Source organism: Adiantum capillus-veneris, chromosome 20, assembly GCF_014529385.1.
Source record: "Adiantum capillus-veneris isolate H3 chromosome 20, ASM1452938v2, whole genome shotgun sequence".
Taxonomy (NCBI): Eukaryota; Viridiplantae; Streptophyta; class Polypodiopsida; order Polypodiales; family Pteridaceae; genus Adiantum; species Adiantum capillus-veneris.
In genome coordinates, this window is record NC_140950.1 from 94,016,504 (window position 1) to 94,029,546 (window position 13,043).

A 13,043-nucleotide genomic window follows, 5' to 3' on the forward strand; every position below is an offset into this window, starting at 1 on the left:
AGATAAAATCCATCGATATACTTTCCCATGGAAAATTAGGGATGGGCAATGGTTGGAGTAATCCAGGTTGCTTCCCTCTATCATACTTGGTCTTTCACATTTTGAAACATACTCTTGTATGTGATTTCCTGTTCTCTCTATAGAGCTTGCCAAAGCTCTCCAAATCCCAACAGGAGTCGTTGCGTGCACGATTGGCCAGGGCTCGGGGTCGGATGCCCTGAGCTCTGATACCACTTGATGGAGCTAGTGCGGAGTGTGCAAGAGAGAGAAGGAGAAGGGGAAAGGAAAGAACACATTACACAGTATGTTAGTGGAGCTTGTGAGAGAATAGCTCTCACACTCCTTATCATCTTTAAGACCAAATAATAAGTGGACGGTCGCCCGCTCAGTCATAACCGGCCACAGGCCTGAAACCCAACAATGTCCTTGGATTGACATATTTATGTTGGTTTGAGTTCTCGCTAGGCTGCATCGTCCAATCACGAGGATCTGGCAACATTGACGGGATGTAGGACTTACACTAGCGGAGGAGGTCGTGGTGAGGTTCTTCTTTACCCAGTGCCCAAGTGTTATAGTTCATTACATTTATCTTTAGGTAGGAGAGTTAGTGAGGCTTGCTGATTTTGCAGGTAGACTAAAGGGCCGTGTGTTCTCTTTTGGTTGCCTTGTAGGTTAGGACGACCTTAGTTGTTGGTTTTAGTGCATTGAGCATTGAGCCTCAATGGAATGTGATCCCGAATAGAAGGAGCAATTAAGGTGTTTGTACCTTCACTTGGGTAAAGTTGGTAAGAAAACATTTTGAACATTTTTAAGCAAATCCTACAAGGAAGAACAAGCATTGCCAATGTGTCAATGTGCTATATCTTTTTAAAATTCAATATTTGATATCCCGTCCTGACACGTGTTTTCAAATGCATGATAGGTTCTCTTTTTAGGTTCAAGACAACCCATATGGCACATTCACGCTAGTGGTCAAATAATCCCAAATTGTGTTGATTTCGCTTTCAAAAATATTTTGCTTCATTCACAGATTATTTTGCAGTAAACGTTGTTTAATTCTCAATCAAGTGGGCCACCAATAATGAATAGAATTATACTTCTTGCTACAAACTCTTGACCATTTTAAACTTGTTCACTCTTGTACAATATATAATCTCATGTATATGTTATGAAAATGTAAATTAAATAATGGTTTTTATTTTTATTTTATCTGGGATATCCCATTCGTGAGAAATATGCTATGATGTGTGATTAATGTGTATTGGCAGATGAGTAGGTGAGAACATGAGAACTCATTCACTTTATAATAAATAGCAAAATATATTTAGCCCTCATGTATCTCTTAGTTTGTAAGAAACCCCTTCTAACTATGCAAACTCTCTTTTAAATAAAGTATTTTCCTTTTTGCTTGAAGCTTCTAAGCTCGCTTTTTGAGTTAGCTAATAAAAGTAATTACATGCAAGAGGGAGGAGGTCACTCGTGCATTGGGGCCAATTGGGACCATTCTATGCATATCATCTTCTTCATCTACTTTGTGTGTGCAACACTTTTGTGTCCATGTATTGCCGCACATAACAATGGTATCATATGATCATGTGAGATCCTTGTTTATTATTGATACATTTGGTGACCTTTTGTTCTTTTTTTCATGAATTCCTAAAAAACAGTTTTGTTGGATACAATTTTTGGACTTCTACGTGCTACTTTTATACGTTTGTAAATGTGAAAGGAGACATCTTGATCAATCAAATGGAACATTGCTAGCCATTTATATATATTTCATGGCTAATCTTCTCCCATAAGAATTGAACTTCCTAGAAATGTGAAAGAAGACATCTTGATCAATCAAATGAAGTACTGTTGCTAAGCATTTAGATTTTCCCATAAGAATGCACTTCCTTACTGACGTGAGTAAGAGATAAGTAGCAAAAGACATGTAATTGCTAACCATTTAGATATACTTCATGGATAATCTTCTCCCATAAGAACTGCACTTCCTTGAAATGTAAGGAGACATCTTGATCATTCAAGTGAATCGTTGCTAACCATTTAGATATACTTTTTGGCTAATCTTTTCCCATTAAAATGCACTTCCTTACTGACGTGAGTAAGAGATAAGCACGGAGATAAGTAAGAAAAGACATTTAATTTTCTCAAATAAGTTCAAATCAAGTAGTCATGTGATCTCATGCTCTTAGCTGTACTATTCAACATCTTGTAGAATGGCCACCTACCTCGCCATGGGCCCTTTGCAATATAGCCTTGTGTGCAAGAACTTTCCTCCAAAGAGATGCCATTTGCACTCAAACATCTACCCTAGATGGGCTTAGTAATACCTATTAAGCAAAGATATTGTGGAAAATGGTGTCTTCACATCCTATGTTGCATGCACATACAAATGCTACAATGCATGACTAAAAGGAATTAACTAGTAACAGCAAGAAAATATTCAAATACAACCAATGGTAGGCTAGACTCACTACACTCAAGCCAATAGGTGGAATGTTTTAGGCATGCAAAGTTTGAGATTCAATACATGCCATAGGAATGCAAGGCTAATATGTCTGAAGTTATAAACTTTGTCCCTCTCATCCCATACTTATTCTTGAGTGCTCATATTAAAACACATCGTTTGTCACATGCTAGGAAAGGTATCGAAATAGTAAGGAGATGCAACTTTGATAATCCTCTACACTTATCATGGCATAAAAATTCCCCCCCCCCCCCCCCCCCCCCAACACACACACACACACACAAAAAAAGAACTTCATAGGTTAGTTCACAAACACACTCAAACCCACTCATGTGCAAAGAGAAAACAACTACTACATAAAAAAATGTTGACCGGTACAAATATTCTTCCCACAGTGACAAAACCATGAAAGTAGGTCAAGGTGCATAGTAAACACTAGTGGGTCAAAATTTTCTATCACAATTGCTACTTTTGACACTCTTGTGTTAGGTTTGAGTGTTTTATTGTTTGTGTGCAAGACTAATCTAGGGGCATGGGTGTGAAATTTCAGGAGGGTGTTTTGAGAAGCTTACTTTTTTAATTTTATAAAACAACCATAAGCGCATGAGAATGTATTGACAAAGAACAAATAAATTACAATTGTTGCCCAACAGAGTGGGCTTGGTTCACAGGGCTAGGATAACTTGACATCTTACAAAATAGTCCCATGACAAGGCTCCGCAGAGAAAAAGGCAAACTATTGCTCCACACATCACAATGTGCTTAGCAAATCCAATTGGGCATGTACCCTTGCCCAGAGGATGTTTGATCTTTCCAGAAGTGATATATAGTTTTCCATTTCATCAAATACTTCATGAAGCTACTTTTTTTAAAAGAAAACTACACTCTCATAAAATTATTATAATAACCTCCCTCGCTCAAAATTATTTTCCTTTGCCTCCAAATCAGCTAGAAAAACTCAACTCTCAGTTGGTTCCCAACATGAGAACATCAATTGTGTCTTCTACAATGCCTGAAAGGTCTATTCCCTGCGCATTTTTTACGCCTATTTTGCCCCAATCTGTCAAGCATAGGTACACACAATTTCATCATCTCTATCTTGTGGGCTCTATCCTATGTGCTTATATAAATATGTTAATTTTTCATTCCATGGAATTTTCTTTGACATGGGCTCAAAGCCTCAACCGTTCCGTTTCTTTGACATGGGCTCAACTGCTCCGCTCAAGTCAGAACTTTTAGAAGCTTACTTTTCACTATGTGTGTAGGCTGTCAGCTAAGGATGGGTTGACCTCGTGGGGTGGAAAAGCTGAGCTTTTATCGTGAGCCAATAAAAAACTCTCTCTTTGCCTACCCTGTTCCCATAGGGCAATGGAAGTTGTTGACTGGGCAGCCACGTCAAGGAAGAGAAAAGCTTTTTCTCTTCTAACCCCCCCCCCCCCGCCCCTCCTTTCTTTTTTAGCACTTCGACCATGACACCTTTCTTCTCAAGACTATGGGACATTGCAAAGGGAGCACATATGGCTGCCGTCTGGTGTGAATACCCTTGTCACTATATGGCACGGCTCCAGCCAAGGGAGATCTATGGTGGGAAAGAGAAGCGGAAATCGCAATGCAATCTCAGCCGTCCGTCGACTCGGTGAACTAGAGGTGAACTAGGGGGTGAACTCGGGGCAAAAATGGTGCCTCAAGTTCACTCCTACTTCACCCCCCTAGTTCACCCTTAGTTCACTCGCCTCGCGGGGTGCGGGTCGAACTCGGGACGTCTCGGTTGCCACATTAATGCCCTACCACCACGCTAATGCGCATCTCTGTGTTGGCATGGCACATGATCACACCCTAGTTTACTGCCCCTAGTTCACCCTCAGTTCACCTACCCCTACTTCACTCTTTTCACCGCATAATCCGTCGTCTGAGATTAAAGCCTCCTCGCACCCTAAATTTGGGCTCTAGATCCCCTCTGAGCCATAGCCGTGCATTCTGATTTGGGAGGCCATTACATGGAAAAATTTTTATTTTCGTATGTTTATTTCTCAAATTGGTAGTCTCTAAACCACAATAAGGTCTTATCCAGAGAGTAGCGATGGCAGGGACACAGGTCCCGTGGCTAACTCACAGCGCACCTTGTCTCCCTCAGCTACTCAGCAGAGCTCGCGTTTGTATCTCTACAGGCTCTTTTGCCCGATTTCCTCTCGTTCGGTTCGATTTACTCCCTGGAAGCAGCTTCGGAATAAACAGAAGTCGTAAAGATTCTTCTCTCTTATTCTCTCTCTGCATCAAAGCGTACTCACAAACCAGCAATGGAGCTCCAGAACAGAGCCCAAACTTGCAGAAGCAGAAGCCGTCGGATGTACGAGTACGCTTTGCTCCTTCTCCAACTGGAAACCTTCATGTTGGTGGTGCTCGAACTGCCCTTTTCAACTTCCTTTTTGCAAGGTGCACTTCTAGTGTCAAGTTGCTGCTTTACTTAAGATGCTAGGTTTCTTGGTTTGGCCCTCCATATTGATCTTCATTTTAGAGCTGGTGCAAGAAGAAAAAAGACTTAGCTCGATTATATCCCTCAGCAGAACTGTGTTGGACATGGGTGTTGGAAAAACTTAGTAGAAGATGCGGGAGTGTAATAGTTCTTGGCAGGGGTACCAACAACACATCAGGACCTTCCATAGCATGTTGGCGCACTTTTAATACAAACTAAATGATTGAAAACTAAGTTGAGACAATAATTGGCACCAGATAGTAAGAAGTTAATTTGATAATAACACTTAATAATGTTTGCAATGGGTTTGTCGCAAGCAATGTAAGGTAACATATTTATTTTTCTCATAAACATGTCCCAAGAAGTGGGACATCAGATAACCGTGGTGATCTCACCTCTTCCACATGTGACATTATCCTCTCATGCCATTTCCCTTGGACTTGTTTCTTGTCGAGGAGCTGAGAGGGGGTGTTAGAGATCAGATTCCTGTTTGGTGGTGGCTTCAGTATCTCCGAGGAGGAGATTAGGAATGGTTGTATCCGAGGTAGATGTACCTCTTCTCGGTAGTGCATTCCATGGTATTGGCCACGTGGTAGGCTGGCAGGAGGCGGGACCCCTGTTCCTAGGGTTTCTTGGGGTCGGAGTCTCGAGTGGTCTGCAGTTGTGCTACTAAATGTGTGTCTTAGGTCACTTTCTTTACACATTTATTAGCATTTTTAGGCCATTTATGGGATCGTGGATTTTTACAGTAGGTAGAGCAAATATGATATTTACCTATACATGCACCCCCCTCCCCCCTTCTCCCTCCCCTACTTTTTTGGCATGTTGAGAGTAGAGCTACTAGTGTTTCACTGTTTTGGGCTACTCTCTCTAGCGTTTTTCTCTCTCTAGAGCGTATAGCATTTTCTCTCTCCCATCGCTAGTGTTTTTTGCTTGTTGCAGATCAAGCCAACTCTCTCTCTCTCAGATCCCTTGTGGTCTCTTTTTCTCTCTAGCACTCCCCTTTCCCCTCCGCTTGGACACCCTACACGGTGGGTTCCCTTGTGGTGTGTGTATCTATGCCCGTTCAGTGGGCGGCAGGAGTTCGATTACTATGAGATCTATTGCAACAGATATGAGATCCATTGGACTGGGTGCTAAGAGGAGGCTTATGTTGGGGTGCGAGTTTTGTTGCATCTCTTATGTGAACTTCCACCTAGAAAAGCCTTATGTGTCAAGCCATGTGAAAAGCCTCTTGTAACCTTTGTAAAGAGAAAGCCACTTGTATTGTGCATTGGCAGCCACCTTTTGTGCTCATGTCTCAAAAGGCTGCCTATTTGTAAAGTCTATATAGAGGCAGGTTCTGCTGAATAATATTAAGCTTCATCATTTGCAAGTTTACTCTATATTGTATTGTGTATTAGTTTCTCTCTCAAGCTCTACACTAACCTCTCCAAGCATGCTTATGCCATGAATGACACACTAACTTATCCACCTTAACCCTACATGTCACAAAGTGATGACGTGGCTACGGACAGCAAAAACCCTAATATCTGCCAGAAACCCTAAAAATCCTTCAAACCCTAATTTTTGCCAGAAACCCTAATTTTCGAAAATCGTGGAGGTGATTTTTTTTTTGTGGAAATTTTGAGCGACGCAAATCTCAGCTTTTTACTATGATTTGGAAGAAAGAGAGAAAAAGAGAACTTGCTTTTTACTGACTCTCATTGAGAGAGAGAGAGAATCTGCTTTTGCTTTCAAGCTTTTGGGGCTCTTCTTTTGGGCATCCCTTGTAATCTTTAAATTAGTGGTGAGGGCCTCACTTCTCAGAGCATCTGAACGCAGAGTCTGAGAGTGAAACCCTAGCCACTCTCTTGTACTTTGATCTGATCAATATAAAAAGAAATACTGAAAGGGGCGCCAGTCATTGGGGCCAAAATCTCTATGCACGGAACTCCGCCGGGCCAGTGTAAATCTATTGTGATCTGTGACTTGTTTTGAAGTGGTTATTTGGTGCTGTCGCGGTTGATTCTTGACTTGGAGAGTCCAAGTCAGTTACACTACAACTGGTATTGGATCAAAATATTGACAACAGCAGCATCACAATGTGACAGAACAACAACGACATATTGGCTACTACAACAACTGGCAAAGAAAAACTACCACGACTTTTGCAAATTTGTGCGGGGGAGAAAATCCTCCAACACACAATGAACAACATGTGCTGTGAGCATTATCTCTCGTGTACCTTACCCTCTATTTGTGCTAGGGGATGCTTGTGTGTGTCTACACCTTGATGTTTTGTGTGCCTATACCCTTCGTGTCTAGGGGAGGCAATTTTGTGCTCAAGGGGAGGCTTGTGAATTGTGCGCTGAGGGGAGCTTTGTGTGAGTGATATGCAACCAAAACCCACATAGGGGAGGATTGCCAAGATGCGAGTTTTGTTGTATCTCTAATGTGAACTTCCACCTAGAAAAGACTTATGTGTCAAACCATGTGAAAAGCCTCTTGCAACCTTTGTAAAGAGAAAGCCACTTGTATTGTGCATTGGCAGCTACCTTTTGTGCTCATGTGTCAAAAGACTGCCTATTTGTAAAGCCTCTATATAGAGGTAGGTTCTGCTGAATAATATTAAGCTTTATCATTTGCAAGTTTACTCTATATTGTATTGTGCAATAGTTTCTCTCTCAAGCTCTACACTAACCCCTCCAAGCATGCTTATGCCATGAATGGCACACTAACCTATCCACCTTAACCCTACAGTTTGCTCGCCGTTGGAGATGCGCCGTTGGAGATGAGATCACCACCCGGCTGATCCTTTTCCGTTGCACCTTTTACAGATCAGCCATGCTGAGTCGGCATGCAACTATTTGACGAGAAAAGGTGATCTATCATTTTTGGGCTTGAGGGTGTCACAAAGTGATGATGTGGGCTATTCAATCAAAGAGAGCTTGTTTAAAGCACTGACTAAACTGGTGAAGTCCATTTCTAGTGGCCAAACGTGATGACGTGGCTGATTATATGGACAATTTGGAAATATCGCCGTGAATCATGGAGGTTGCATGGAAATCTCGGATTTTACTGAAATAAGGTTTTTGGTGCCAACTTTTGTATTTGATGCTTTTTGGGCATGGAGCCTTTAAATATGTGCCTCGGGGACCTCTCTAGCATTTTGGTGTGTAGATTGTAGAGCAGGATCTCCCCGAGATTTGTACCTTTGTCAGAGCAATAAAAAAGAAATCTCGAAAGGGGTGCCAAGGCTTTGGGGCCAGTGCATATGGGAATGGAACTCTGCCATTCCGTGTCTACGGTGTGGATTCTCTCTCTCTCTCTCTCTCTCTCTCTGTTCAATTGTGTTTGAAGTGCTAAAGCTATTTCAATTATGTTCTTCATTTGATACGTGGTGCTCGTTGCTTACAGTGGTATGAGAGCTTTAGTCCTTTGCTGTCTTGACAAGCAAATGGGTTTTGTCAGAAGAGACAAAATTTGCATTTCTTGATTGCACGGAGTACTTGCAATTCCTCCTTGATGAACTTGCGACATCCTCTTGAAAAATTCTCAACATAATCTACCTATTTTGCAAAGCCTCCACAGCTCTTGAACTACATGTTGTGCACTAGATAGCATAAGAGTTTGTTTTCGATAGCCCACATAATCTTCTATTCCTGTGGGGGAGTCTTACGACTCATGGTTGCACCGTCTGACTTCTTACCACAGGTGCCGCCTCCTTTGCCGCCACCTCCTCCACCGCCACATGTATTTCACAATTGGAGCCCGTATGCCTAGTTGTATTATCCACTCCTATACTTGCATCCAATCAGCCCAAAGATTTCAAGTTGGTGGATCTATTTTCCCTTTTCGAGAGTGAAAGATCGGAAGAAAGCATTGCAGTTCCAAGGACTGAGCAAGCTTGCAAGAATATTTTTACTCGAAGGTTTGAAGTACAGCTTCTAGCAGAATGGTCCATGGGGTAACTTGATAATACTGGCCACTAAAAACATAGATGACTATGATCAAAAGCTTTTGGACATCTACCTTTCGGTCTCTTTCTTCAAACTGATAATATTGCAACCAATGTGAGTGCTTCACCATCGGACTACCGTCACCACTTCAAGAATACAGTTTGTTCAAGTAGGTCTACCATACATGAGCTTTACCATACAAGAGCTCATGGACCATGTTGCGGTTGGTTATAACTTGATGAAGGGAAGACTTGAATTCACAACTGGTGACCAACTGACATCTACACAGAATCCTCGACCACAACGTTCAAATCTCGAGATTCTCGTGACACTTCGACTCACCCTCCGCGACCTCGCTTGACTACTTGCCAACGAGATACTCTTCAACAAGAAGGTAGGTACATTTCCTATTTCTGACCCCACAAAGGAGATAAACCTGTTGAGCAACCTCCCGCCGAGAAAGTTAGAATCAAAGTGGGACTTGCTCGAGACATTTATGCAATTCTGTACCCGATGCTTCTAAGGAATTGTGCAGAGCGTATGGAAGAATTCGTGGCCACAAAGCGCTTATCTTCTTTGATTTCGGAGCCACCGAAAATTTCAAGCTCATGGACTTTGAGTATGACCAATTTGTTTAAGGCACTAAGGCAGAGCTGGCTACAAGTGATACTAGTATAGTTGTTCCGCTTATTGGTACTCTTGTCCCCATTCTACGGTACCATGGTAGGGCTGACTTTCACATCATGAAGTTGGGGCACTGCGACGCTGTCACAAACTGCTGACGTGTCAAGCCACTGAAGAACGGAGCTAACCTACATATTCCAGCCGAGAAGCCTAACCCTCGAAGCAGTAGAAGCAGCAAAAGAAGCTTCACCAACTTGCAAAGTTTGGCTGTGTGGCCTATTTTTAAAGGAGAGTTCCCGCTAACTTATGGGACCCGTCCGATGGTGCCCAGAGGGCCTAAAGGCATTAAAACTCCCGTTTTGCACTGCAGTGCCATGTGGCAGATTGTACGGATTTCTGCGCTTTACGTTGATGACGTGGCAAGTGTACGGATTTCCTAAAATCACACTGCATAGGGCTCAGTCTTTGGCACGCCTCCACATGGAGGTGCAAAGTCTAGAGTACCGGCATTATACTGAGTTCAAGCATTATAAAGAAATACCAAAAGGGACGCCAAGGTTTGGGGCCAATGCTCTCTTGGGATGGAATTCCGCCACTCCCCGTCTCGTGTGTCGTGCATCTCTTTCAGTTCAGTAGTTACTGAAGTGCTAAAAGTCTATTCAGTTTGTTCTTTTCCGTTGGCATGTGGTGCCCGTCCCGTGACAATTGAAGAGCGGATAGCATCAAATCCAAATCGCGCCAGGAGATGTCTACAAGACAGCTTTTCGGACAACCTTCGGTTTATTTGAATTTTGGGTGATGCCTTTTGGCCTTACCAATGCTCTAGCGACCTTTAAGCAAATGATGGACCGGATTTTCCGAGAGTACAAATCTTTTGTTGGCACTTTCTTCGATGACATTATTGTCTTCTCGAAGGATGAGGCATAACATAGAGAACATCTGCTACAGGTCTTTCAGGCATTGTGGAATCACAAGTTGGTGATCAATGCAAAGAAGAGTGAATTTTTTATATCAGAGATACACTTTTTGGGACACATCGTCTCAGCAGCAGGAGTGCAGATGGACCCGGCCAAGATTGAGACTATATGTGATTGGCCCGATTTAGGAATGTCCATGAAGTTAGAAGCTTCTTGGGCTTATGTTCTTACTATCGGCGGTTCATTAGAAAGTTTGCAGAGGTTGCTTCCCCTTTGCATATCTTGACACAGAAAGGAGTCGCTTTCTCGTGAGGACCCACAGAGGTGACTGCCTTTCAAACATTGAGACTACAAGACCAATTTTGACTTTGCCGGATTTGCAGAAGTCATTCGAAGTATATTTTGTGTCACAAGACGGGCACCACCTGCCAATAGAAAAGAATGGACTGAACAGACTTTTAGCACTTTAATAACAATTGAATTGAGAGAGAGATGACACGCGACACGGAGTGGTGGAATTCCACCCCAGAGAATATTGGCCCCAAACCTTGACGCCCCTTTCGGTATTTCTTTATATTGCATCAACTCTGTACAAGCCGGTACTCCAGACTCTATACCTTCTCCAGGAAGCATGCTAGAGAATGAGCGCATGGCCTCATATTTAAAGGCCCTAGGCCCAAAAGCAGTTTACATGAAAAGCCTCAAACTCAAAAGCATATGGTGTAAAAGCAACTGTTTCAAAAAGCTGGTGCTGGAAATCAGCCTCCGTAAATCACGGAAATCCGTACAAGTTGCCACGTCAACACAATCAACGTGAAACGCGGAAATCCGTACAGTTCTTCCACGTCAGTAATCAGCGGAAAATCCGGAGTGTCCGTATTACTACCACGTCATCAACTGCACAATTCTTTGTGTATGTGTGTGCGTCTGCTTTATTTCCTTTATGTCACTTGGGCCCCATTGGATGGGATCTCCATAAGCTGGTAGGACTTCTTCTGCTGTCACTTGTTCTTCTTAGGGTTTAGCTGGGACTTGCAAGTCGGGTCATTTCTTTAGTGGCTTGACACACCAGCAGTTTGTGACATCTGCCCTTCTTGAAAGAAAGTAATCGTCCGCGATTACAGCATATCTGCAAAACAACTCAAGTTAGCTCAAATTTTTTTGAGGGACATTCAATTTGCTTGTTTTTTTTGGTTAAGGAGTTGGCTTCTCCTTTCGGCCCTTTTGTTAAGGAGTTGGCTTCTTCTTTCGTCCAAATCGGAACTCTTGATATTCCGGCGTAGTAAAATTAGCCATCACACCCAGACCGCACTGATCTTCCACGGGTGTCTTGATGCACTAAAATTACATACCCAGGCAATCTCATCCAATTAAGAATATTCAGTGGTTGGCACATCACAATGCAACACAAATGCTCACATATGCATGTTACAAGACATAGAAATATAAAGTCGCCGATGAACACTCCTCTCGCATAACCTAACAAGATCCGGGCCGGGAGATATTCAACGACTCCCTCATCACTCGTCCCGCATAACCTAAAAAGGTCCGGGGCCGGGAGATATAGAGGCCTTTTACAACCAAACGCTCTCCAGACTGCAGCCTGCGTCGTTTGTAGGTGCTGAGAGTAACCATTGCTCAGACTTCTTAATACTCCTCCCGCATAACTATCCAGGTCTGGGCCGCGAGTCACAACAACAATATTTTTCAAGCATACAACCAAACGCTCCCTAGACATCTCGTCTGTGTCGTTCAAAGGTTTTCTAACATACAATGAAACGCTCCCCAGAAATCCCGTTTGCGTCGTTCTGAGGTTCAAACAATACCAAAACAACATTTCTCACCACTCCACTCGGGAGTAAAAATCACCAATTAATGAAACCCAGTATCAAAACCAGAGTCAAACATTTTATATCGGCATCAAAACAGGTTCAAAATAGATAGTATCCATTTTAAACAAATTCCAAACAGGATCACCAAACAAGTTCAAACATAACTCAAAATTAAAAAGCAACATTTTAAACAAATTCCAAACAGGATCACCAAACAAGTTCAAACATAACTCAAAATTAAAAAGCAATCTCGAGATTAGCGGAGCTCGAAAAGTCGACTGACTTTCTATCCTGAAACCTTGTAAGGTGCAGCGGAAGTGAATGTTGAACTTTGCTCAAAATGAGTGCTCCGACTGTGCTCAAGGTTCCTTTTACTTTGGGAAGGTGTTACATTTAATGGCCTAGTAACTTGTGTGTAACGGAAAATAGCATGAACATAGTGAGCATTTCATTAGAATAGGTTCCTAATGAGAATAACAAGAGTGCTAGGGTGGAGAGAGCAACAAAAAGTATAACACCTAGTTAGATAGCATGAACAATACTTCAAAAGAGAGAAATTAAGCTATTGATAACAGTTGAGGACCGGATTTACATGGAGCCGGTCCCCCCCTCCAAAAGGCTTTGTAATATGGTTTCTCCCATCAAGAGAGACATTTTACAATACAATTTTTTGTGTTCCTTCAATATTAGCTTCAAGATGGAACAAGGTGGAATCCGTACGCACGTACCTTACGATTCCGTACGGTTACGGTTTTTTTTTTTTTTTTTTTTTTGTTGGGCCAT

General features: G+C 42.4%; 1 protein-coding gene across 2 annotated transcripts in view; it reads left to right on the forward strand.

The window, feature by feature from the left end:
* Positions 1-4,491: 4,491 nt before the first annotated feature.
* ERS (glutamate tRNA synthetase) overlaps positions 4,492-13,043 on the forward strand; it is a 79,463-nt gene continuing 70,911 nt past the window's right edge. Inside the window, exon 1 of one of the 2 annotated variants that reach the window (XM_086492665.1) lies at positions 4,492-4,906. In XM_086492665.1, the coding sequence (XP_086348791.1) occupies positions 4,554-4,906 (353 nt within the window). In that variant the 5' untranslated portion in view covers positions 4,492-4,553. The remainder of the gene's footprint in view (positions 4,907-13,043) is intronic. The other variant, XM_086492663.1, reaches the window with a different exon arrangement.